This window comes from Neophocaena asiaeorientalis, unplaced genomic scaffold, assembly GCF_003031525.2.
Source record: "Neophocaena asiaeorientalis asiaeorientalis breed wild unplaced genomic scaffold, Neophocaena_asiaeorientalis_V1.1 scaffold133, whole genome shotgun sequence".
In the NCBI taxonomy this organism is placed as follows: Eukaryota; Metazoa; Chordata; class Mammalia; order Artiodactyla; family Phocoenidae; genus Neophocaena; species Neophocaena asiaeorientalis.
The window spans coordinates 2,089,505-2,116,437 of NW_020174429.1; the positions used below are offsets into that span (position 1 = coordinate 2,089,505).

At 48.7% G+C, this 26,933-nt stretch overlaps 1 protein-coding gene across 1 annotated transcript; it reads left to right on the top strand.

The window, feature by feature from the left end:
* The first annotated feature begins 1,751 nt into the window (after positions 1-1,751).
* On the top strand, positions 1,752-22,905 carry LIPG (lipase G, endothelial type). Its single transcript, XM_024756804.1, has 10 exons — positions 1,752-1,860; positions 4,760-4,941; positions 6,602-6,781; positions 8,305-8,416; positions 14,238-14,459; positions 15,234-15,476; positions 16,152-16,272; positions 17,207-17,425; positions 20,093-20,197; positions 22,257-22,905. Exons 1-10 carry the CDS (start codon positions 1,752-1,754, stop codon positions 22,276-22,278), a joined length of 1,515 nt encoding a protein of 504 aa, XP_024612572.1. The 3' UTR covers positions 22,279-22,905.
* The last annotated feature ends 4,028 nt before the right edge of the window (positions 22,906-26,933 follow it).

Here is a 26,933-nt window from a genome sequence, read left to right on the forward strand (position 1 = left end):
AAGCCGGCCTGCCTCTTGTTAATGAATTATAGCACACAGGAGGGACAAAGCATGCTTTGCTGGGCAGCTGGAGTAACAAAAGTAACGAGGATAGGTTGGAACAGGACCTGCTCCTCCAGACTGGTTTCCTCACACAGATCTTCCAGGAGGGGCCCCCCGACACCAGGGAGGAAGGGGCGCGGGGCTGCTCGGGCCGTTTTCCTCCCCAGGTAGGAGCGGGACCGGTTCTGGCGACGGCGGGGTTACGCCCAGTCAAAGGTGTAATCTGGGAGAGCCAGTTCTGGCTGGAAGGAGGCGGGATGACGGTGCTCGGCCCCGCCGAGGCGCTTTGTATCTCTCCCACCTCCTCGGCGTTCCTGAGGGCTGTCCCGGCCGCTGCCGGCCTAGCGCCCCGGGCTCCCCGCCAAGGTCGGGGGGCTCGCCGCCCTCGGTCCCGGGGTCCCCCGGGCGGAGATGGAGCCGGCACCTGTGGGAGGAGCAGGGACACGCGCAATAAAGGAGGAGGGAGAGGAAGAAGCTGCCTAATTCCTCTCAATAACTAGTTGCGCGCGTCAGCCGACTCTCGGCGCTGGTTACGCGCCCGAGATCCCCAAGCCTGGCTTACTGTTTCCTTTGGGGAGTGTCGCCTGGCATCCCTCTAGTCCTCCACCCGCAGGTGTGAGAGTGCCTACCACGCGGCAGGCGCCGCACTGAGCGCTGTACTATAGTAGGTTTTTAAATTTCCCCAACATCCCTAAGCGACGGGAACTGTTACCGCCCGCGTACTGGGGACGAAGGAAAGGCCTTGGAGAAGTTGGGTGGCTTGCCGCGAGTTTTGCAGCTAGTGGCTGAGCGAGGACTCCGAGAGGGGTCTGAGCGATCCTGATGCCCAGGCCACAGCCCGCAGCCCCTCCGCTCTGCCGGGTTATTGTCCGATCACGCCGTCTGCACCTGTCGCGGGCCTCGCTAGGCAGGAGCGCAGGAGGAAAGGGAGAAAAGAAGGACCACAGGGTGACCAGGTGGCTTTCCTCCATCCGTACCCTTGGCCTGGGGCGAGGAGAGATCATTTCGGGCGCGGGGATGGCTTTGCGCCTTGGAGAGGACAACCTTCCTTCTCCAGCGATCGAAAGCGCGGCGGGAACAGGGCTTTGGGGCAAGGACCCTCCTGGGGCTGCAGGGGCGACCGGAGAATCTAGGGTCCGGGAGTGGACACTAGGAAAAAGTGGGGTGGCGAGAGCGCGGCTGCCCGCGAAGCTGACTGGGGAGGAGACAAGGCGGCGCGTGCAGAGTGTCCACGCGGTGGGTGTGCGGCGCTTTCATTCAAACTTTGGGGAGTCTTTGGTTCGAGCGTCAGAGAAGGTGTGACCAATCAGAGTCCGGGGACGGGAATAAATTATGCAAATCACCATCTGGCGATGGGTCAGATGACTCCAATAGTTTAAAAAACTACCTCGCCGGAGAGCTCGCGGTGTGACAGTGGCGAGCCCTGGCTTCCCGGGCGAACGGCACGGGTGAGGGCAGATCTGGTTCTGGTTGGAGCATCTTCGCACTCCCCTCACCACCCCGTGGCTCAGTTTAGCCAAGTTTTCATTTTCCACCTTCTCCACCTGCAGCTGTCTAAGGCCACCACTCTCTCTTGTCGAGAGAAGCCTTCCCACTTCGGGTCTTACGGGCTCGGACTGCTGGAAACATCGAGAGGCGGCTCTTTTTTTTTTTTTTTTTTTTTTTTTTTTTTTTGTGGTCTTTCTAAAAGTCCCGTTTGGGGGAAGGGGATGTGGCCGGGAAGGATGAGAAACTCTGGTCTTCTCTGCCTCTGGAGCGCTTACTGTTGCTTTGCCGCGGGAGGTCCCGCAACCCTTGGTCCAGAGGGTCGGCTGCAAGGTAACGTGTCCTTGTTTTTATTAACACCCCACAACTTCTTTTCTGTGCCAGTTCCCCTCTGTCTTGCCCACCCTTCTTCCTCGATCCTGCGACGTTCTTCTTCCTTACCCCCTGCGCTGTCCATTGGGTCCTCCTAATCAGCCTTGGAGATCACTTGTTCCTCGGCGCTTCCGACGAGGACAGCCCCGGCCAGGCGTCCAAGAGGCCGCAGGCTCTCCCGCGCTCGCTCTCGCCCCGCCCCCTTGTCGTTATACGGTTCTCCTCTCGGTGCTGTCCAGTCAGCAGAGTTGGCTGCCAGCAGCTGTTTTACCTTGTCCTCCTCTTTGAACCTGGGGTTTTCGAGGCAAGAAGGTTGTTAGAGCTCTATCACCTGGTGCCCTTCCTTTTAATCTCGGTGTAGGTGTCTTGAAAGTTAAGGTATCAGGGTAGCTGGCTCTGGTTTGAGTAGTGCTTGCCGGGAGTATTAGGTGAGTAATTTGTGCAGAGAAGCTGCTGGGCTTATTCCCCGGGTTGCCGGCCTCCTCTTCCCCAAGTCTTTCCAGCCCTTGCTCTTCCTCTTCTACCTCTCCGTCCTCCTCCTCCTTCCAGCTGCCAGCTTTTCTTCTGAGTTCTGCGTGGCAGTCTTTTCTACTGGAGGGACCTGCCCCGAGGGGCGAGGGTAGGGTCACCCAGCTGGAGTACCAAGTCAATTAGTTAAGCAGAGGAGAGCGGGGAACCTCTGAACCACACACTATTATTTCATTTTCTACTATTCTGCTGAGGTTGGGTCAAATGATGTTGGTCCATGTTGCTTATGTGCATGCAGGAGGTTAATTGGAACGAATGGAAAAAACTTGTTTTATTTAACATGTTCCCAACTCTAGTGCAGTTGAACCAGGGTAGGCTGCATCTCTAGCTCCTCTCCTGTAAAGTGCTAACATTCCTTCCAACTTCTATGTTCTGCGATTCTGAGTATTTGGGGGCCATTTCATTCATTCAAAACAGTATTTATTTGCCAGGCATGCTTCTCGGAGTGAGGGATAGAGCAGTGAACAGAATGGGTGTAAACCCCTACCCCCATGGATCTTACATTTCAGTGGTGGGAAAACAGCTAGTCAACTAATTAAAATATATAAATAGTGCTCAGTGTTATGGAAAAAAATAAAGCAGAGGAGGAAAGTACAGAGGGCTGGTGGGAGAAGGTGGTGCAGTGTTAGCCTGGGACCAGGCTTCCATCCCTGAGGAGCTAACCCCTGAGCAAGGAGCTGAAGGAGGTAAGAGAATGAGCCTGAGGACATCCGGATGAAGGACGATTATGAAGTTCCAGAGGCTGAAGTGACTCAGGCTGGAAGTAGAAGAAATGAGCTAGAGAACTGTGGTGTCAGAGAGAGCCAGCTGCTAAGGTAAACCTTTTACGTCAGTTTGTGAGTTTATCCACAAGTCGGTGGCAGGAAGCCAGCAGACTCACTTTCCTTTTCTCCTGGACTTTCCACCTGGTCTCTGTGAGTGGCTATGTGGGTGGAAATTGGGAGATATTGAATGAGTTATGTCCGTGGTTCAAATTTCTGTCAGTTGGGGCTTTTGTTCATTACTTTAGTGACAAAGTTCTGCTCGTGCATATTTAGTCGCATTTTCTGGAACCTTACCCTTTTTACATCTGGTGCCTAGCTGTCCTCCCCCTTGTCCGCTTCACCACCAGCTTGTCCACCACTCTGGTCTCTCTTTCCATGACTCCATTTGTTTTTTAACTCTGGGATAAATGAAGCTCCTGGGATGGTCATTTGGTACCTTTTCACCTGATTTCTGGGTGACCGGACAGTTTGATTTTCTACTTTCCTAGCCTGTTATCAAGGGATGGTATCCTGGATGGTTGGAAGAATGCTAGATGAGACTCATTTAGGACCTTCTGAAATAGTGCGGTGATGACAGTACGTAGTGTTAAAAGGCCGCAGGGACCATCGGTGACATGGGCTGTGTTTTGTAGCAGGGCCATCTCCTAGACGGCACTGTGTGTGCAGTGGAGCTGAAAAAAGAGGTTTTGCTGCGCTTATGAGCTTCTCCATGGCTTCAACAACTTATTTAATTTATTCAACAAACTAGAAGACTGTCTGGCACATGTCTGGTACTGCAAGGAGCACTGAGGATGCATGAGATCTTTGGAGCAAGTGTTGAAATCGAGATGAGAGCATTAGGGAAGCCCATTGCATAAGAGGTCAACAGCTCCTTACCTCTGATTCCAAAATCCAAAATCTTTGAAAATTGAAAAATTTGTTTGGTAACTTGTTTGGCAGCAAGAACTGGCCTTACCTGACCTGAACTCTTACTCATTTGGCAGCAAAAACTGACCTGAACCGATAAGAGGATATTTAGAATCTTTTTTTTTTTTTCCCCTCGAGTGTGAGTAGTTATGTATTTCCCTGCAGAAATATTATTGGTGCATTTGATGAACGGGAATGTCCCAGACCCTGCTGGGGGTGTTATATAATAATATATAATATATATATGTATATATATATGGCATAATACCTTTCTAAAATCTGAGAATTTCTGAATTCTGAAACTCAACTGGTCCCAAGCATTTCAGGAAAAGAATTAAGGACCCATACTCTGAAACTAATAACTTGAGGGAAGGAAAGAGAACTCGTTTGGATGGGGAAGAAGAAAGAAAAGCAAGAGAGACTTATTTCAGATTCACAGTCATTGATCCTAGTGACTCATTAATACTCAAATATTGGTGAGATGTCCCTTTTATAACATCTTCGCAACTCTTCTGGGAGGTGAGGAGGAAACATTCAGCAGATGTAAAAACTGAAACCCAGTGGGGTTAAGTAATTTGCTCAAGAGTGAATTAGAACTAGACCCTAGATCTCTCACCACCCAGGCTTGCTAGTTATACCCTTGCTCTGTTATTTCTCCCCAGATGAGCTCAACAAATCCAGGGTTGTACCGGCTGCTGCCAAACCCCCTGTGAGATTTAACCTCCGCACCTCTGAGGACCCAGAGCATGAAGGATGCTACCTCTCCTTTGACCACAACCAGCCCTTAGAAGACTGTGGCTTTAACATGACAGCCAAAACCTTCTTCATCATTCATGGATGGACGGTGAGCCTCTGGGGGAGGGAGCTCTACAGCTTTCCGGGAGATTTGGTTTCCTTTGTTTTGGTCAATTAGAAAGAATACTGGTGCTTCCAGATTCCACTCTGTCTCCCCCTCTTTTCTTGTGGGCTGCTTGTATTTCAGACAGCTGTGAAGAATGTAATGGGCACTTTGCTAAGGGGGCAATCTGGACTCCAGCAGGGCGGTATTTAACACTGGCACACAGCGGGCTTTCAGAAAGTGGCTCTCCTGAGGGCAGCAGCCCAGCTCCACTGGCTCTTAAGGGGCCCTCTAATTATGCTTAATTACATTGGTCAACCACTGCGTCGCGGGGGCCATCCCTCCGTAAGAGCTGAGCTGAACGGAAGCAACTTGACTGGCTCAGAGAGTCTGTGAGGAGGCAGCTGGCCTGGCTGGCTGGCCCTGGTTGGCATGGTGCCCTCCTGTTTGCATAGAGATGGCTCCGTTTAAAGGCACTGGAGTCTTTATATGACCTAGCTGAGCAATTCACATTGAAAAGCCCATGACGAACTTCAACAAAAAAGGGCTTTAACACTCAGCCTCAGAAGCTTTTGACCAGCGAGGGATTTATTCATTCATCTAATGGCAGTCTGTAGGAAAATGGCACTATTAAGTGAGCAGGTTTCTGCCTGGGCTAATTGGGAGGGGACATTCCTCCTCTTAATGATGAGAAATTCATATCTGTTACATGCTTTCTGGGTGTTTAGGTCTATCACCAACTGTTGGGGTCAGGCCTGGTGGGGGTGGGTGGTATGTAGGCACCTACCTACCTAATGTAACTGAAGGGATGATTAAGGGCCTGCCATCCATCCTCACCCCACAGCCTATGATTAGAATTATGCATTTGAACCTTTATAAGGCCCCCTGTCAAAATGCAAGTACAAACTGCCTGCAACTTACAAACGGGTTGCATTCCAGAAAGTTCTTTTATAATCTGTTTGGAACTTGGAACAGCAGTTTCCCATAGAAGCAAGATTGTAAATGGCGTTAGGGTTCCCAGGCCAGGCACAGAAAATTTGTTTATCTAATAACGTACTTGTGGATGGGTTTACAGCTGGACCTAGTCACCATTTACACTTTGTTTCTGTGGGAAAGTGTGTTCTGAGTTCTGATTTGGGATTCCAGGGACAGATCTTCCCTACTCTGGGGTCAAGAAGGATGGCAGAGATGGCTTGTGGGAAGGGGTCATTTGTTAACTCTGCATTTGCCTAAGAGACAGAATCTCCCTGCATCTCTGAGAAAGAAACTAATTCTCCAGGGCAACCCTTCTCAGCTGCCTTTGAATGATGGACCAGGCCACTTACTGGCCTGACTGTGACAGGGACTTGGGTTAACCTCAGGCCAGCATCCACCAACTTATATCTCATAGGGGGCCTGTCGGTCAGTGGGGCAGCAGCAGAGGACACCAGCTCTGACATCTTTGATGGGAAAAACTGGAGATGTCAAGCGCAATGGAAGACAATCTCCCATGTAGCAATCCTGCCTGTGGCTGGCCCGGCTCATGTGCAAGTGCTTGATGCCTGGGTAGCCAATGTGAAGGTTCCGGAAGTGGCTGGGGAGAAGGTCGTGGAACTGAATTCCATATTCATTAGGATTTCTGAAACCCAGAAGAAGAATTCTTTTAAAAGCCCTGTTTTCTCTGCAGATGAGCGGCATGTTTGAAAGCTGGCTGTACAAACTCGTGTCAGCCCTGCAGACAAGAGAGAAAGGAGCCAACGTCGTGGTGGTGGACTGGCTTCCGCTGGCTCACCAGCTTTACATAGACGCAGTCAATAATACAAGGGAGGTGGGACACAGCGTCGCCAGGATGCTCAACTGGCTGCAGGTAACGGGACCAAAGGGAGTCATCTCCTTTTATGAGCAGGACCCTGAACCCTTTTGAGAAATATAGGTCAGGGGCTTCCCTGGTGGCACAGTGGTTAAGAATCTGCCTGCCAATTCAGGGGACACAGGTTTGAGCTCTGGTCCGGGAAGATCCCACATGCCATGGAGCAATTAAGCCCGTGGGCCACAACTACTGAAGCCCATGCACCTATAGCCCGTGCTCCACCACAAGAGAAGCCACCGCGATGAGAAGCCCGCACACTGCAACGAAGAGTAGACCCCTCTCGCCACAACTAGAGAAAGCCCGCACGCAGCAACAAAGACCCAACGAAGCCAAAAATAAATAAAAATAAAATAAATAAATTTATTAAAAAAATTCTAAGACTGTAAAAAAAAATACAGGTCAGACAGGTCAGTTTTAGTGAACTTCAGGAGTCTGAGAATATCTTTGAGCTTCCAATTTTTTACGGAATTAAGTATTGCTTGAAGCATTTGGAAGCTGGGACTTTTAGAAAGCTTTCTAATTATTGACACATTTCTGGATTTTTCCTTTTACTTTACTTGAGGGAAGAAAATTTGCCTTTTGGTTCATTAATTGCTGATGCCTTCAGAAGCCAGGATCAGCTTGTAATCTTAAATACCTACTGAAGTCTGCTCTGGCCTCTTAAGGGTGGCTGGGCTGAGGGTACGGAGGGTTGGTTCAAACCAATGTAGCTTAGTGCCTTGCATAAAATGTGGAAAACAGATCTTGAGGTCTTAAATTTACTTTTTATAGGTTAATGATTTACCTGAACTCAGTGGACTTAACGGGAGGCAGGGGTACAATGGCTGATAAACTGGCTAAGTGACCCTATTACCTGGGTAATTACAGCCTGAGCTTCCTTTTAGAAGCCAATGGAATCTGAATAATTTTGGCAGAATTCTGGTCAGGAGTCTTGAACAGTCCTCAGTCCTCTACCTGGGTTGTTGTTTTTTTTTTTGCGGTACGCGGACCTCTCACTGGTGTGGCCACCCCCGTTGCGGAGCACAGGCTCCGGATGCGCAGGCTCAGCGGCCATGGCTCACGGGCCCAGCCGCTCCGCGGCATGTGGGATCTTCCCGGACCAGGGCACGAACCCGTGTCCCCTGCATCGGCAGGTGGACTCTCAACCACTGCGCCACCAGGAAAGCCCTACCTGGGTTGTTTTGTCGAGCTTGATTCCTGAGCCATGGGGTCAAATCACCACCTCCCCACCCCCACTGCTGAGTGCCCTGTGAGGGTCTGATGCTTCAACTCTGGGGTCCCAGGCAGGTTTGGGATGAGGAGGTCGGCAGCTCGGGGGCATAAGAAGGTGGGCAGTGGTCACCCTGCTGCAGGTTGTGGCTGGCACTTAGTCTCCAGTGAGCCCGGTGGCTTTGAGCTCCACACTGCCACCCCCCTCCCCCCTCCCGCGTCTCCCCAACGTGATTGACTTGTTGAATTGTTGGTGGCCTTGGGGCTCAGGACCACACTCTTCATTCACACACCTCTGTGACTTCCTGCAGGGGAAGGAGGATTTTTCTCTCGGGGATGTTCACTTGATCGGCTACAGCCTTGGAGCTCACGTGGCCGGGTATGCCGGCAACTTCGTGAAAGGCACGGTGGGCAGAATCACGGGTAAGTGTTGCTCCCCTTCACTCATGGCTGATCCTGGAGCTCCCTCAGCTGCTCTGCCCACCAGGCTTTCCTGAACCAGAGTGCTCCCTAAGAGGCAGCAGGAGTGAGATGTAGAGGGTTAGCCTTGGAAGAAACCTGGAGAACATCTAATCCAGGGCTTTTCAAATGTCCAAAAGTCTCAGAGCCCTTTTTTCAAATTGAACCTGTGCAGGTCCCCAATGTATGAAACAGATAGAAGGTGTGTTCTGGTCAAAGCTGGGTATTTGCAAGTAGTGTTAACCTTGTTATTTGAGCCTCCCCCTTTTCTGGAGGAATTTCCGGGTCCCAGAGCACCAGGGAGCACAGTTTGAAAACCAGGTCTAGTGCAACAGGTGAGGAAGCACCCAGGGGCAAAGAGCTAAGACTCAGGGGCAGACCTGGGGTGGAGCCCAGGCCTGTAAGCCTCTGGTGCTCACTTCTAGTCTCTGCCCATGGTAATGCCAGGACCTCAAGGGAAAGGAATGAGAGATGGGCTGTGGTTTGAATTCTGCCTCCGGTTTCTATTTCATCCACTAACAACCTCTTTCCCATGTTTAGTTGGCATATTTATTAGTGATAATTATCTGTTTAGAATGAGTGGTTAAGTGTTGTCGTTAGAGAGACCTTTCTGTCTGATATTGGTACCCAGGTAGTCGATAGAAATTTGAATTTTCCATGTTAGTGAGCTTTTTTTTTTTTTAAGTGAAAGCAAGTTTATTTGGAGAGATATACATTCCATAGGCAGAATTGGTGACCTTTTTTTAAAAAATTTTATTGAAGTGTAGTTGATTTACAATGTTTTGTTAATTTCTGCTATACAGCAAAGTGATTCAGTTATACATATATATATTCTTTTCCTATTCTTTTCCATTGTGCTTTATCACGGGATATTGAATACAGTTCCCTGTGCTATACAGTAGGACCTTGTTGTTTATCCATCCTATATATAATAGTTTGCAATTGCTAATCCCAAATTCCCAATCCTTCCCTCGCCCCCTTCCCCTTGGCAAATAATTGGTGACCTTTTGATATGAGAGTTTGATTTAGAGCATTGAATGATAGTGAAAAGTGGAAAGGATTCTCTTCCCCATTCGGGGGCCCTCTCAAAAACATACTCTCCTCTAGGAGAAAATTAATGGCAATTTTTTTTTAAGATTATACATTTATTTTAAAATTAATTAATTAATTAATTTTTGGCCACCTTGGGTCTTCGTTGCTGCACGCGGGCTTTCTCTAGTTGCGGCGAGTGGGGGCTACTCTTCGTTGCGGTGCACGGGCTTCTCATTGCAGTGGCTTCTCTTGTTGCGGAGCACGGGCTCTAGGTGCGTGGGCTTCAGTAGTTGCAGCATGTGAGCTCAGTAGCTGTGGTGCGTGGGCTTGGTTGCTCTGCGGCATGTGGAATCTCCCCGGACCAGGGCTCAAACCTGAGTTCCCTGCATTGACAGGTGGATTCTTAACCACTGTGCCACCAGGGAAGTCCTTAATGGCAAATTTGTTGCCCTGAATTTTTATCCCCCTGCTAGCATTCTTTCATTTGTTTTCCCTCCCAGCTTCTCCCTCACCTCCAACATACTAAGGGCCTAACTGGCCACCCAGAAGGAAAGAGTTAATCATTTCCTTCCTGGCAATGTTTTTGTTTGAAAACAGGGTTCGGGTAGAAGGGAGTCCTTAGCTAGAGAATGATTTAGTAGAGGTAGAGTTTCTGGTTTCAGCAACAAGCCAGTGGGGCAGATTTAAAAATATATACATTTGTGAGGTTTAGTAGCCCTGTTAAATCATTGTCCCTGGGCTTAAGTCTAATGAGCACACACACACACTCCTTTAGATCCAACTGTTTGATTCAGCATAGCTTGAGAGCTTTACTTTTGGTTATCAAGATGCGGGGCCTGAACTGTCTAACGGGCAACGTGGCCACACATGACCGCTCATTAACCCATCGCCGGAGCAAAGCCGTTGGGCCTCAAGACCCTCAGGGTTCTATTGGCTGAGCACCTCCTCCTAGCCCCCAGCAAGAGGCAAGTGTTGCAGAGCTCGGCCAGCTGTGCTCAAACTGCAGCACACACAAGGCCCCTGCCAGAGCACCAGGGCCAGTGTCCTTGGCAACAAAGGCAAGCTGCAGATCCTCCCTCTTCCTCTTTCTAAATCTGAAATGAGATGGGGCTAGTAGGAGAGTTCCAGTTCTTTCCCCCTGCCTGTCTGGGTGGGAGCAGCTGAGATGCGGGCTTTGCTGGCAGAATGCTAATCAGTGCTCTGGGCTGTCTGCGTAGAGCATTGGGGCCGGCATGTCCTGAGCACAGTCCCTTCTCTGCGGCCTCTCTGTGGAGCAGGGGACCGGGGTGAACATAACAGGAAGGAGTGGCCTCTGTCCAGTTGCCAGGCAGCACCTCAGAGGGTATCTGGCTGACCTGACGCATGCTGCCGTGCATGTCTGAGGGGAGAGGCCTGTGCCCTCTCCTCTCCCCTCAGACTTCCCATGGGTCTGGGAACCAGGTGGTCCTGACTGGTAAGAGGACCAGAGACTGCAGCTCGTGTGGGGCAGAGGCCAGTGACGCCGCTGTACAGAGGCCAGCAGGGGTCCTTAGCCTGGACCTGCAGGAGGTACCTGAACCCCAGTCTTGCTTGGACCAGAGAGCTGTGGACTGAGGTTTGCTAAAGTTTTATCCTCTTAGGCTTCTGAGGGAATTCCGTGACATATTAGGGAAGAGGTCATATATTTCTAATTGACCTTGTGTCTTGTTAGTTACAAATAAATAAGCAAGCAGATCTATTCATTCATGCAAGAGATGTGAACTAAGTGTCCACCCTGCAGGCTGTGGGCTAGATGCTACCTAATGTCAAGCACTCAATGTGTGACAGGTATTTTATGCCATATGTAAGCCACGTAGCGTCCAGGCAAAAGGGTCCTTGGGCTTCGTTTTACAGATGGGGAAAATAGGACTCAGTGTGTACTTTAATGATATCTCACACCCTGAGTAGCAGAGCTGGGATTCAAACCCGGGCAGGCCATCGGATTCCAGAGCCTGCACCTCACCACTGCACAATGCTGCCGCTCTCCTGGTGGGAGAGATGCAGCAGCAGACTCTGCCCTGCCAGGCCAGAAGGTGGTTTTCCTGTGTGTACGCATGTGCACGACAGGGTGTGTGCGTGTGCATGCATGTGTATATTCCATTTGCTGGACAGAACACTTTGAGGGGAGTCTGACTGAATGGAAGAAGAGGTGGTTCTCCATCATCTCTTTTTTTTTGGAGGGGATGCGTTCACCCTCCCATTCCTAGTTAAGAAGTAAATTGTGAAACTTTTCCCCAGAGTCGGTGGGCCCTAGCTACGTGTCAGGCGGGGTCAGTCTGGGGAGGTGAAAGCTCTGCCTGCCAGCCAGCCTTTCCAGAAGCCCCGTCAGCCGCCTGCATTCCTCCAGCCCAGCTTGGTTTCCATGGCACTGACTGTCTGGTGGAGACTTTTGTTCACCGATACAAGAGCCCCTCTCTTATTGGCTGCAAAGCAGAATGTTCCTCTTCTTTCTTTTTTTTTTTTTTTTCTCCAGAGGACATGGTGAGAGGCAGGGAGAGGCCACCTGTGTCAGTACTGCGTCCATTCAGTCCCTAAAAAGAGTCATCGAGGGCTATTCCGGGAGGCCACTGTTTTTGTGCCATCTTTCTTTTGGGTCCTGGGCTAGAGATGAGCCCCCAGGCAGCCTGGGCTCCCTTTCTGCCTCTGTCATTCATACATTTTTCTCAACTTCAGAGTGTTAATCATTACCAGTTCTCATGGGTAGCGAGTTCCACAGGTTTACTGTCCGCTCTGGACAACAGTTCTACCTTTTGTTTATCCTAAAATGACCCCCCTCAAGCCTCACGATGTGCTCCCTTGTTCCACTGCACTGGGGTCTGGGAAACACTGTTCTGTTACTCACCTGCTGCTTTCACAGCTCTGTTCTTGGTCATACCTCCTCTCTACTTTGGTGTTTCTAGATCCAGGTTTCTCAGCCTCAGTAACTGTTCATATTTGGGGCCAGATAATGCTTGTGTGGGAGCTGACCTGTGCATTGCACGATGTTTATCAGCATCCCTGGCCTCTACTCCCTAGATGCTAGCAGCTTCTTTTCTCCCTCTTCGCCAATTGTGACAACTAAAAATGCCTCAGAGGTTGCCAAGTGTCCCCTTGGGAGCAAAATCCTTCCTAGTTGAGAACCACTGTTCTAGACTAAATAAACCCCCTTCCTCTGCTGAACATAATCTTTTCTTAACTTTCTCCAGGTCCTCTCTCTGTGTCTGTAGGGCTCTAGGTTGGGACGAATCCAGCTCCCATAATTACTTAAGCTTGGTAATAGTAGCTAGTATTACCTTGACAAGCCCTTACTCCTTAATATTGCACAAGGACTGTATGAATCAAGACATTCAGATTTCATTTTCGAAATGCTGCTGAAGCATGGAGAAGTTTTTCCAAAATCTGGTCCACAGACCACTTATTTTTAGGATCAGCTGGGGAATAAACCTCTATTTCTGGGCTCTACACCAGACCTACCAATCAGAATCTCTTGGGGGTCAGGGAATCTGCATTTTATGCTTTGCAAATTCGATTTTGAATGGTTTTACACTCATGTGGTTCCCAAACTATTATACAAGATGGTGAAAGTGTCTCTGTTGCTGCCACTATCTTTGCAGTTGCCTACCCTGCCTTCTCCCCCGACACACATACACACAGGTGACCTGGGGCTTGTGCGTCCTCCCAGAGTTTTTCATAGCTACACGGTGGAATCCAAATTTGTAAGAAGCTCCCCAGAGATATTTGTGCTGTTTCAAATGTGAGAACCAGTGCTCTCTGCAGTGCTGTTTGTTTGATACAGAAAGTTTGCAGACAAAAGGTTTTCTCCTTGTGGCTGCAAAAGAGAGGAATTCTGGAGGCTTGAGATACGGCTGCTCAGTGTGCCTGGTGTACCCCCCTTTGCCATTCCACTCCTGGGCCTGATTCATAACTAAAGGAAGGGGAAGTGTAAGTCCAAATACAAATAGCTCAGTTTGGGGAGACTGAGTCTTCCCTCTTGAAGATGTAGGTAGCTTAGTTATTCTGTCAAAATTCTGCTAAAATTAAGACTGTGGAAGGCTCACAGTGGCAGAATAAATGGAATGAATGGCTTAGTTTCAGCCAGCCCAAGTTCTTTCTAGAACTGCTTCAGTTCTTCTTTTTTTCTTTTTAATTAATTAATTAATTAATTTTTGGCTGCATTGGGTCTTCGTTGCTGCGCGCAGGCATTCTCTAGTTTTGTGAGCGGGGGCTACTCTTCATTGTGGTGCACAGGCTTCTCATTGCGGTGGCTTCTCTTGTTTCGGAGCACGGGCTCTAGGCATGCAGGCTTCAGTAGCTGTGGCACACGGGCTCAGTAGTTGTGGTACATAGGCTCTAGAGCACAGGCTCAGTAGTTGTGGCGCACAGGCTTTGTTGCTCCGTGGCATGTGGGATCTTCTCAGCCCAGGGATCGAACCTGTGTTCCTTGCACTCGCAGGTGGATTCTTAACCACTGTGCCACCAGGGAAGCCTCTAGAACTGCTTCAGTTCTGACAGTGCACGGTTCCTCAGATCCACGTGTCACTTGAACCTCGTGGCCAATTTACTGAGTCAGCTGAGTTGTCAGGACAGGTGAAGGCTTCAGAAGAAAGCATACGTTCCTCTGCAGCAGGCACCACACCCTTTAGGATTCCCAGGGTGGGGATGTCTTCATTTTACACTTGCCGACTTAGCTATCCGTCAGGACTCACTGCCTTAGCGCACCTGACACAGCTGGTCTTGGCTCCGCCTTCTGCTGTAGGTTTGGATCCCGCTGGGCCCATGTTTGAAGGGGTTGACATCCACAGGAGGCTGTCCCCTGACGATGCAGACTTCGTGGATGTCCTGCACACCTACACGCGCTCCTTTGGCTTGAGCATCGGGATTCAGAGGCCTGTGGGTCACATTGACATCTACCCCAACGGAGGTGACTTCCAGCCGGGCTGTGGACTCAACGATGTCTTGGGGTCAATTGCATATGGAAGTGAGTTCCTTATTATTATTATTTATTTTGCGGTACACGGGCCTCTCACCGCTGCGGCCTCTCCCGTCGCGGAGCACAGGCTCCGGACGCGCAGGCTCAGCGGCCATGGCTCACGGGCCCAGCCGCTCCGCAGCATGTGGGATCTTCCCAGACCGGGGCACGAACCCGTGTCCCCGCATCGGCAGACGGACTCTCAACCACTGCGCCACCACGGAAGCCCGGCATGACTGTATCGGGACTTAGTGACTCTTACTGCACAGCTGGTCTCCATCACCCCGTTTAGTGCCTGTGCTATGCATTCTCTTGCTCTTTATTGCTTCATGTGTATCAGTGCTGTCTTCCCACCTGGAGGGTAAGCAGTCCGGTGGCAGGACTGGCTTTCAGTTCTAAAGACAGTATATCACTGGGCATGCATTAAGAATGACACAAACGGGCTTCCCTGGTGGCGCAGTGGTTGAGAGTCTGCCTGCCGATGCAGGGGACGCGGGTTCGTGCCCCAGTCCGGGAAGATCCCTCATGCTGCGGAGTGGCTGTGCCTGTGGGCCACGGCCGCTGAGCCTACGTGTCCGGAGCCTGTGCTCCGCAACGGGAGAGGCCACAACAGTGAGAGGCCCGCGCACCGCAAAAAAGAAAGAAAAGAATGACACAAACAAGCATACTAACAGCGACATGAAAAGCAGTTATTTCTGATGAAGTGTACAGTACTTACTGATGGAGTGGGCAGATCACCGAGAAGCAGCTGAGCCTGATGGTCTCCGTCTCTCTCTCCCCCAGCAATTGCAGAGGTGGTGAGATGTGAGCACGAGCGGGCAGTCCACCTCTTCGTCGACTCCCTGGTGAATCAGGACAAGCCGAGCTTCGCGTTCCAGTGCACGGACTCCAACCGCTTCAAAAAGGGGATCTGCCTCAGTTGCCGGAAGAACCGTTGTAATAGCATTGGCTACAATGCCAAGAAAATGAGGAACAAGAGGAACAGCAAAATGTACCTAAAAACCCGGGCAGGCATGCCTTTCAGAGGTAACCTTCATCCAAACCTGCATTGCCCTGCGGAAGGACCTTTTTCCTCCTTCTAAATACCACATTGTAGATGGGCACATTCCTGCAGTTAAATCAAATAACTGCAAATCACATTAAATTGCGTGTGCCTAGGAAAGTAAATCTTTAAAAATAAATGATGGGGACTCCTTTTGTGATGTGAATCACCACTCTATGATCACAATATCGCTATCTTAAGTTTCTATCTTGCATTTAGCTTTTCAAAGCTGTTTCATATTTGTTTTCTCATTTGATCATCAGAATAATCTGTGATAGGACTAACAGTGGATCCAAATGATATCTCGCATTTTTATAGCATGTTATAAAACCGTAAGGTTTTGTGGGTATTGTGGGTGGAATTTGAGGCTCAAGAAGTTAATACCTTGGTCCTTAATTCAAGGTCACACAGCTAGAAAGTACCTAGGTCAGCATCCCTCAAAGGTCTCCCAAACCCAAAGTTCAGGGCTCCTTCTTCTATACTGCAGTGACCTTTTATGCCATTGGACAGAATGAGATCAAAGGGAGGCTAGAGGATGGGCTGGACCCAAAGGATGAGAGTCCCTAAAAACTCACTGTGCTGGGTGACTCAGTTTGCGTCAGGGTGCCCTAAGATGACAAGCAAGGCTCACAAATGTTTTTGTTCTGCTGTCTCTGCAGTTTACCATTATCAGATGAAAATCCATGTCTTCAGCTACAAGAACACGGGAGAAATTGAGCCCACGTTTTATGTCACCATTTATGGCACCAATGCAGACTCCCAGATTCTGCCTTTGGAAATGTAAGTCACGGGTTTCCTTTGCCGAGTTCAGGACAGAGAACGAATTGGTTTGAAAAGGAGAGAGAGCGCAGGAGCTCTCTGTGTGCCAGGTGAACAAGTGCAGGGGAGCTCGTCTGCGTGCCAGGGAGGAGCTGTGTGGTTCCTCTCCTGCTTCACGCTCTCCACCTAGCCCTTGACTCAGAACGTTTCTGGAAGGGCAGCTCCTGGGATGAATCAGCAGCGTGAGAATCTGCTGGATCAGCTGGGCAGAAACTGCTGTTTCATTTCAGAGAACGCCTGATTCCTGAGGCTTTAGGAAATTTGGAACTTGATAAACATCATCCCTGGCATGTTTCTAATTATCTGTGGGAGGGGCACACAGTGATCTGTATACATTGAGCACTTGTAAGGTGCAAAGCGCCACGCTGAGTAATGCTGGGCTTGCAAAGTAACGTCATCAGAATACTCACTCTCAGGGCTGGGGTTCTAGCAGGAGGAACAGGCTTGTACGCACACACTCATGCACGCACATGGGGTGAGACAGGCTCCCCCAAGTGCCACGTGAGAGGGACAGGCAGGAAGGGCTGAGAATTCCCAGGGAGATGGATGCCTGTGGGCTGAGAGGAGGAGGCGCTGTCGAGTGGGGATGTGACTTCTTTGCTCTTTCTCATTTCTGTTCTTTCCTGGTCTTGTCCCCCCAGGAAGTAGCATGAATGGGGAGATGCTCAGGAATGGTTTGGGGTGCAGTGGGCAATATTATCTCTCTGCTCATGTGGAGCACAGCTGAGTTTTCATCCCGGTCCTGCTGGTGGGATGTGGAGAACGTAGGGGGGACGTCTTGTGCATTTCTCTCCCATCCGAGTGGGGCAGGTGCTGCCACTGCGTCAACCCCCACGGTGCTGCAGTTTTCCAGGTGGCGGGGGGGACTGAGACCAGCTTCCCTCTCCCCTTGCAGAGTGGAGCAGATCGGGCTGAATGCCACCAACACCTTCCTGGTCTACACCGAGGAGGACTTGGGAGACCTCCTGAAGATCAGACTCACCTGGGAGAGGACTTCTCAGTCCTGGTACAACCTGTGGAAAGAGCTTCGCAGCTACCTGTCTCAGCCCCGCAGGTCCGAGGAAGAGCTGAATATCAGACGCATCCGCGTCAAGTCCGGGGAAACCCAGAGGAAGTAAGTGCCTCGCGACCCTTTCCCTGTTCTGGGTCCGTGGTCAGCAGAAGGCGTGCGTCTCTGCAGCGTCCTTTCCTTTGCTAAGCGCACAGCTTCCATCTTTCCGTATCCAGAGTACATGGGCAAAACTGCAAACCCTTTGCGAGGAGAACTGAACTCCAGACCAAGGCCTCTGTCAAGTGTTGTGCAGCTTGTACCCTGATCACAGGCCCTGGGCTGAGAGGGGCGGGCAAGCGGGGGCTGGAATCCAGCCCTTGTTCCATTTGCCAAGCCCTGTGCTGGCCCGGAGGAAGAGGGCTTCTCCTGGACAGGGCTCTTTAGGAGTGCTGCCTTGTTAATTTGTTTGCTCTGGGGTCCGTGCAACCAAAAGCCTTTGCTTGCTCCAGTCCAGAGCAAACCAGACTATCCAGTTTAGGGAGCCTGCATGGATGAGGTCTGTGGGAGTCCTGGCTTCCCTTGCATCCAGTTTTCAGAGCATTATACCTCTCCTTGGGAGGCTCTGACTCAAGGACATGCGTGGGGCGCTAACGTCAAGTAACAGATTCCTCTGTGCCACGCCAGCTAGCAGTTTCCCCACGTCTGTTAACCAAGCCTAATGCAAAAAATTCACCCCTAAATCAGCCACTAAAACGCGGCTTGACTCTCGGAGCAGCCAGGAAGACCTTTGTCAAGAGAGGAGGGTTTCCTTGGCTAAATCCTTCAGCAGACCTCCGGGACGTCACTGTCAGCCTTGGGATGGTGGGAAGAAGCCTCCACCTTCTTTCTATCTCTTCTGGTATTTTCTCCATTACAGTTCCTCATGCGTCCCGTTTCCATCCACCACCTATGGTGCAGCTTGGCCACGCAGGGGGTGGAGGCTTAGGTTGCTTGTCTGAGTGATACTGGTCGAAAGACCTGTGCACCGGTGTGTATGTGGCAGGGGTGGGTGCCAGCTGAGGGGAGCTGTTAGTATGAAGGCTGTGATCTAGATAATTGCGTGTCTTTTTCCTTCTGTCGGTGCATATAAGTGCAGCCTGTACCAGAAAGGTGTGTGGTAGCAGAAAGATGATCATTTTTATAAAATATTTCAAACTTAATAAACCACTGAGACTTAATAAATGTAAACCATTTTCATATTGGTTTCAGATATAAGATTTTAAACAGTAAAACATTACAGATAAAGCCGAAGCCCCTTTGTGCCCCTCCCCTGTCCGACTCCTCCCCTTTCAAACCAAATGTACTGATCTTCCAACATTAACTAATGTCAGTGTGTTTTCCTCTTCATGATTTTTATACTTTCCATACTTCTGTTTGTATCCATAAACAACCTATAGAAATGTTTTGGTTGCTTCTGAAGTTTACGTGAGTGGACATATTCCTTTAAAAGTTGCTTTTCTCCATTTAACATAGCTTATGAGATTTATCCAATGCATACAGATCTGGTCTATTCACATTCAACTCCTGTATGTAAACTGCCATTGCACAAACAATAGTTTCACCATTGTTCTGCTGAATATTTAAGTTGTTGCTACATTTCTGCAGTTACAAATAGTGCTGAGATGAACATCCTGGGACATTTTCCTGGTGTACGTGTGTAAGGGCTTCTTTGGGGCATGTTGAATCACTGGGTTATAGTGTATGTATTCTCCAACTGGACTGGATATTATTAAATCCCTCTCCAAAGTGGTTGGACCAATTTTTAATCTTATCCACAGAGTAAGAGCTTCCTTTTCCCCTCCTCCTCACCTGCCTTTGGTGGCCATTCTTGCTATTCCGTTGAGTGTGAATTGGTCCCCGACTGTTGTTTTCATTTGTATTTCCTGATTGTGAGTGTTGTGGGTGTTTATGGGCTGTTTGGGCTTCCTGGCGAAGGTTCTGAAAGCTGTTGGGAATTTGGCTTTTGTCCCGCTGGTAAGCATCACGATCAGGTGTACCACATGTCTATTGGTCATGAGGCCATGCTGTCCACACACTACTGAGGCTGGGGCAGCCCACATGGTTGGGCTGTAAGTTACAGTTGGAACGATTATTAGATCACTGATTCTTCCTGTGATCTTGGTTGTCTACTTCTTGAATCTTTGATATTAACTCACAGCTGAGTTCCAGTTACGCTTGTCAATGGGTATTTCTGGACACCATGCTGGAGGGACCTGGAGTTCCTCCGTTCAAGGAGTTTATAGTCCACCATGGATGCAAGAATCCACAAGCTATTCAAGGCAAGATATAATTTGTTAAAATGAGCTAAAGCTTTCATTATTAACTCTGTGCCATGAGAAGTAATGACAACAACAAAAGCAACATTTATTTAAGGATGTGCCTATTTATGAAATTGGAAGGTCAGTGGAGGGTTAGATTAATAAGGTCTCGGGCAATCAGGGAGGCTTCAGAGAGGATACGCCTTGGTAGGCAGGCAGGCTTTTGGATAGACAGAAGGAAGAAGGTGGAAGGGGTGTGATTAAAGTCTGCATGAGCTGAATCATGGGAGACATCAAAGTGAGACGCTTTTAGTGTGCTTGTAGCAGCAGTGGGGAGTTCTGAAGGGTCTTGAGTCAGGGCTCACATGATAAAAGCTTCTCTTTTCTCCTTATGCCATCTGCCTCAGGTCCAGAGAGCACCATACGACTGGTGCACAGCCATGCACCTACCCCTAGAGTTTTGGCTACATCAGTGGTTTCTTTTTCCTCCTAGATTGACTTTTTGTGCAGAAGATCTTGAGAACACCCGCATATCCCCTGGCCAAGAGCTCTGGTTTCACAAGTGTCGAGATGGCTGGAGAATGAAAAATGAAACCAGGTAAGCAGGACATTCTCAGAGGTTCATGCAATGCATGTTGATGGGTCCCCCAGTGTAGGCTGGACATGTGTCTGGCACTTGGGACACAGAAGTCAACAAAAACAGATAAAAGTCCCTTCCTTGATGAAGATGACCTTCTGCTGGAAGGAGGTAGACAAATCAGCATGATAGGATATTGGATGGTGTGAATGTCCCTTTGCCTCTTGCTCTGCTTCATCCTGTAGGTGTCACAGCCATGGTCCTGCTGGAATGAGGTCTTTCAGTGACTAAGTCCCAAGCTTGGTACCCATGTCCTCATCTTAGATGGAGCTTCTCTGTAGTGACTGGGGCTGTGGGAAGTTCCAGGGCTCCCAGCTTCTTTCTGGGAACCAGGTTGGAGTGGGGAGTTGGGTGGGAGGTAAGGGATAAGCACAAGGCATAGCCTCCCTTTAAGGTTTTCTGGAACCCAGGTTGGTGTGAGTGGATATTAGTGGGCAACTCTCCCCCTTTTTGAGAAGCAGGAATGCTCATGTGCTCTTGCTCCAGGGTCCTCCTCGCTCCGCGCAAGTCTCATGATCTCAGAATTGAGGAAGGATGATCTCGTGGTATGAGGCAGTGGGTGCACCCAAAAGGGGACTCCGTCACACACCCTCTGAGTCTAAATGCCTGCTGAGGAGGAGGGAGATGGCCCCCACCAGCCCCTACCCCTGGGTCCGTCAGAGGTACTAGATAATAACGCTGCTGCCTTACACCGAGAACGTAGCGTGTGCCCACCCTGTGTCAGTGCCTTCCATACATCATCTCGTTTACTTCGATCATCAAGGTCATGATGCTGATGTCGTAACCCTGTGAACGGTTGGGGAACCTGAGACTCAGGGAGGTTTGGTCACTCTTTCCAGGTCCCCCACCTGGTGATGGCAGAGTAAGGATTTGAAGCAGGTTGGTTTACTCTAAAACCTGTGCTCTTTCTCGCGCATGGAGGTGCTACTTGCTCTGCTAAGTCACCTCTCCTCAATCTGGGTATCAATTATCAAGCAGCCGCGCCCGTGCTGGGATCCCCTGTGATTAACTGTCTGCCAGCCTGGAGGGCCGGGCTGCATCCTGGCTGCTCTGCCTCCTGTTCAGGAGCATCAACGTGACCACAAGCTCGGTGATCACAGGACTTGTGGGATTCTGACAACTGCCCATCTAATTAAGCGACTCAGTCTAGTCTGGATATGATTTTCTGCTATAGTAATCATTTTAATTCTTTATGTTTGTATTCAAATTTATACCTTTCCAAGTGCTTCCACATGTATTAACTTCGTTGATCCTGAGAACAGCCATGTAAATTGGACACACCCAGGAAGGATTGCTATTCTTATTGTTATTCTTATATCCTTCTTTTCCGCTCCAGACCTTCATAACAGTTGAGAACGTTATACCTCGCCTCAGAATACCTCTTTGAGAAAACAGGTCCTTTCCTTTGCCTTCAAAGGAACAGAAAACAATAGGAGCCCAAGTCATAAATTAACACCAGGAAGTGGTGAATCCCTGGACATATATTACAGCGTCAGTACTCTCTCTCCTGCCGTGGAGACCGTTCACCTCTTCACAGAGAAGGAGACTGAGGTTCCAAGAGGCTCAGTAGTGCGTTAGTGTAGCTGAGACTAGATTCAAGATGTCTTGACTTTGCCTTGCCCCCTTCCTGCCATACTGCCGGCTCTCTTGTGTTTCTAGATCAAAGCAAAGGAGCCCTTTATAGTTCTCCCCGAAGTTGTGTTTGTGTGTGTGTGTGTGTGTGCTTGTGTGCACATGTGCGTGCTGTGGGTGAGTTTTCTGCTAAATATGCAGATGTCAACACTGAGGTGTATGGAACTAGGAACCCGGAGCAGCCTCCGGTGTGGTGTTTCTCAAAGTGAATCTGTGGCTTGTTGGGGGAGGGGGAGGAGGGAGCATTCAGGACTTTCTCCATTTGTTCTGAAAGGGAAGCAAATAAACGAGGCTGATAGGTATGGAAGAAAGCTTGGTCTTGTGGTAAACAGAGTTGCATGTTTGCAAAGCCAGCTAATGAACACCACTCCCACGTGGTTCCTTTCAGTCCAACCCCGGAGCATCCTTGAAGATGCCCGCAAGGCCCCCCACTCCCTGATTTCCAAGCACATGGAGGAATGTTACTGCTGAGGACCCACCTGATGGAAAGACCCTTCTTGGCCTTGACCCTGGAGCAACGGGAGGAGCCCACCTGCTGGGCCCAGCACCGTGCCTCCCATGATGGCTGGGACTTTTCTCCAGAGGAGACCACATCCTGCTGTTCCTGCTGTGCCCGCTGCTGCTCTACGATAGCTCTAACTCCAGATCTGTGTGCAAATGGCCAATGCCCTGGCCTCTATGCATACCAGGCTGGCTTCTCAGGACTGGATGAGCCTGTGCTTCACCCAACAAGGAACACAGGCTCCGAGTGACTCTGCGTGGAAGGCTGTCAGCTGCCTGACCTGACTTGAGTCATAGTGAGGGGTCTTGCTGCTGGGAGCTGACTCGTGTCAGGATGGCAGGCCTGGGACTTTGTTCGCCGGGGGAGGGAGAGTAGATCTGGGGATGTGTGGCGGCCCTCGCCCTTGGGGTTCGATGGGTAACTGGTGACGTGGACTGGTTACATTTTATTCGGTCCTGCTCCCCAGCTCCTTCTCCAATGCACACATCATTGGCTTTCTTCTTTTTCCATTGCTCTTTTTTTTTTTTTAAGAAGATGTTGGGGGTAGGAGTTTATTAATTTTTATTTATTTATTTTGGCTGTGTTGGTCTTCGTTTCTGTGTGAGGGCTTTCTCTAGTTGTGGCAAGCGGGGGCCACTCTTCATCACGGTACGCGGGCCTCTCACTATCGCGGCCTCTCTTGTTTCGGAGCACAGGCTCCAGACGCGCAGGCTTAGTAGTCATGGCTCATGGGCCTAGTTGCTCCACGGCATGTGTGATCCTCCCAGACCAGGGCTCGAACCCGTGTCCCCTGCATTAGCAGGCAGATTCTCAACCACTGCGCCACCAGGGAAGCCCCTCCATTGCTCATTTTTTGATTGGACAAATGTTTATTAAGCACTGAAACTTAATTAGCACATGGCAGTAGACACCTTAGTAAATCTTTGCAGACCATCTTCTCATTTGAAACCTAATGGGGTTGGGATGTCTAGGCTCCCTTCCCGTTTAGATGATCCATGGATATGCACATGATGAAAGGCATGAGGGGCACTGGGAGGGCTACAGGATGTGAGAGTTGGGCACCCTGAGGCTTTAAGTGATTTCTACCTATTTCTTCTTAAAGTGCATTTCCCTTAAGAGTGACATCTTTGATCACCAGCAGAGTGGCAAGCAGAGTGTCATACATGTTAGGGACAGAATGGTGCCAATTGCTGAGTATGATTGGCAAAATCTCTTCTGTGTAGGAAGCTGGAGGCTATTACATATGTTACACATGTCTGTTCATACAGAAACCAGCACCTGTCACACATAGCTGGTACCAAGATTGAATTAATGCCATACTTTTTCCTTCTTGAAATATCTTGTTCCAATACAAGTGCCCTTTCTGTGCTGAACTTCTTCAAAAAGCCCTTAATTCTAGATCTTGGTTTGAATTAATATACATGATATTTGAGGAACCCTTTTATAATTTTCAAAAGATTTGAACATGCATCACTTAGAGACTCACAACAGGAGGTGAGCAGGGCAGTTACTATTATCTCTATTTTACAAAACCGAAGCTTAGTGAGGTTCCGCACGAGCCTAGAATTATATACCAAGTTGGTGGAGGAGCCAGGTGAGGACCTAGACTTCCTGGAGGCAATGCCCATGGTATGCTCATCTCTGCAACTTCACCAGGACTCGTATAGCCATTTCCCACCAATATGCCCCAGATGTAACAAACAAGGAATTTTCTTCAGAGCCATTCATGAAACCCGAAACTCTTTTATTAATATATAACTGGGAGAACAACTGGGCCAAGGGTTGGGATTTTTATGGATAAGATTGATTTGCAAGGAGGTGTGATGTCAGGTAGGAAAGGGGGAAAGCGATTTTCTCTGTACTTAGGTTTTTAAAGGACATTGTTTTAATCTCTATTGTGCCAAGGTTGTGTCATTGTTCTGTGCCAAACCTCTGAAGACATAACCAGTTAAATACCTTAATTCAAGGTATTTTCTCAATCCAATTGTGTGCCTTTTCTGTGGCTTCTGTGGTTGCATTCTAGCCAAAGTAGAGCTTGTATTATTGACTGTGCATCCTGGTTACTTCTACTTTTGTAATGGAAGCCTTAGGAATCGAATCCTCAGTGGGTCCTGTATTTATACATTTGGCTTGAAGCTTATTTGTATATAATGATGCTTTTTTAAATGCTTAGAAAACTATTTATTTCTCAAGTGTATATAATGTATAAAAATAAATATATGGTTAGTTTTTACTTTATGATTAACCGATTTCAAGATTTAAAATTTTAATAGTAAAATAATAAAAATCTACAAAATTCTTCATGGTCTAGCAACTCTGTTCTCAAAATTTGAAAGGATTATCCTGCCTAAGCCTAGGTTTTGACAAAAAGTTACTTTAATATAGGATATATTCTCTATTTGATACTAATTGTTGGTAAGAAGCAGACAACAACTCCTTTCACTGAAGAACAAGAGGAGAAATTATTCGAATCGCAGTAGAAAGTCCTGAAGGTGGATGTTTGGGAGGACTGGGGAGGAGGGCTGGGTATTGGGGGAACGTTGGTGAGGATATAGGTTTGGTCCCATGGAATCTAGATAACAGTGACTTAAACCAGGTAGAAGATGAATTCTCTATTGTGTTAAACTCTCAGCTGGTTTTGAGGTTCTGTTCCATAAAGCCAGGCTCTTAGTTTTTGCTCTGTCATTCACAGGATGTTCCCCTCACCCCCGCAGTCCAAAGTGTCCCCCATTAGGTCCACTTCTAGCCCGTGGGAAGGTGGAAATGGGGGGAAATGTTACCTTTTAAGAGCATCAATGAGGAGTTGCCCACATTATATGGCCAGAAATCAGTTGGATAATCACACCAGAAGCTGAAAAATACTGTCTTTCTTCAGGGTGCCCAGGGGCCCAGCTGAAAATGCAATTAAATATTTATTTATTTATTTATTTATTTGGCTGTGTCGGGTCTTAGTTGTGGCATGCGGGCTTTTCCTTGTGACGCTCGGGCTTCTCTCTAGCTGTGGTGCGTGGGCTTAGTTGCCCCGAGGCACATGGGATCTTAGTTCCCTGATCAGGGACTGAACCCACGTCTCCTGCATTGGAAGGCGGATTCTTAACCACTGGACCACCAGGGAAGTCCCAGGAATTCATTTTTATTCCCTTTAAGTTGTCCTTTAAATCATTCCATCTTGTAGTCAACTTTTAGTAAATTTAAACTGATCTATCACTATGAAGTTTGATGAAGTACATACATTTGACTTTATTTCTAGCCTTAAATGTTAAAACGTTTTAAAATGAGAAGAACACTCTCTGCAAGGGGCCTTCATGATGGTGGGAAGTGGCTGTTCTTCACTTCCACCCAAGACATTCTGAAATACCAGGCTTAATCATGGACATGGTGGGGGGACTGGGTTAGAGGCTAAGAAATATATTCTTAACCTAATTCAGGTGACAGAGGAAGGGGCTGAAGCCTTCTTTCTGGCCGACTAAAGGAACTTTTTGAAATTGCCGAAAGGTAGAAGTATAGTCTGGGTGCCTCCATTGTGTCTTGTCTGACTTGGGAGTTCAGTGGCGCCCCCTCTACAAATTAGAGTCAAGGTGCTTCCATGGGGCCTCCTTTGACTATACGAACAAACTGAAACACCGAACTCCTTGGAAGGATGGATGCCAAGTAGGTACTAGAACAGCCACTGTTACCAAATGTACTTTTCTCAGTTTTCACCTCTGTTTTCAGCGCTACTTTCTATCCTTCAACCCAGGCTCTCGTTTATTCAGAGTAGCTGACATCTGCAAGGGATCTGTTGGAAGCTTTGAAATGAACTCAGTCCTGCTCATGTATCCATGGCTAGTAGACCTCTAACCAGTTCAGAGTTATAAACATTGTTAAAAGAAGATGCTTGTTATCCAAATTAATCTTTGCCCCGAGGCAGCCAAGCACATCAAAAGGAAAATTTCCTGTTAGGGTAGGAGATCACTGGGTCAGGGCGGTCACCTTACAAATAGGCTAGTCCTCTTTGGGAATCTTTCCTCTAATCAAGTCCCCTAAAATATTGCTGGGTTTCCGCAGCTGATTTCATTCCTCCACTCTTGATGCTGCAGATCCTCTAAGCACCAGCATTTGTTTTTCCATCCCCCTCCTGCCCAGTGATTTCCATGGCAGCAGTAGTTGCCTTGAGAGGGGGAGAAAGGTGTCAAAGCTGTCTTTGCTAACTGTGGGTTTATCTATAAATTGGGAGTGGTTTTTTCCTAAAAAAAAAAAAAGCTTAATAAGCAAATAAAAGGAATAAAACAACTATAAACTAGGGTTCAAGTCATTTGTCTTCCTAAACGTCTGCGGTTAGCAATACAGTGTAACTTTGACTTTCCTTATGTAACATCAGCGCATGTATGGATCGTGGTGGTGAGACAGGCTGGGACCTCGGACCATTTGCTGCAGTGCCGCAGTGCTTGCACCTGGACACACCTCTCCTTGAGCAACAAAACATAAAGAAACTATATGGGACTAAAAATAACTGTGTGCATGAGCAGGTGGGGCAAATTCTGGACCCAAAATATACAAAGAGACCAAAAAACCCAATTGCCG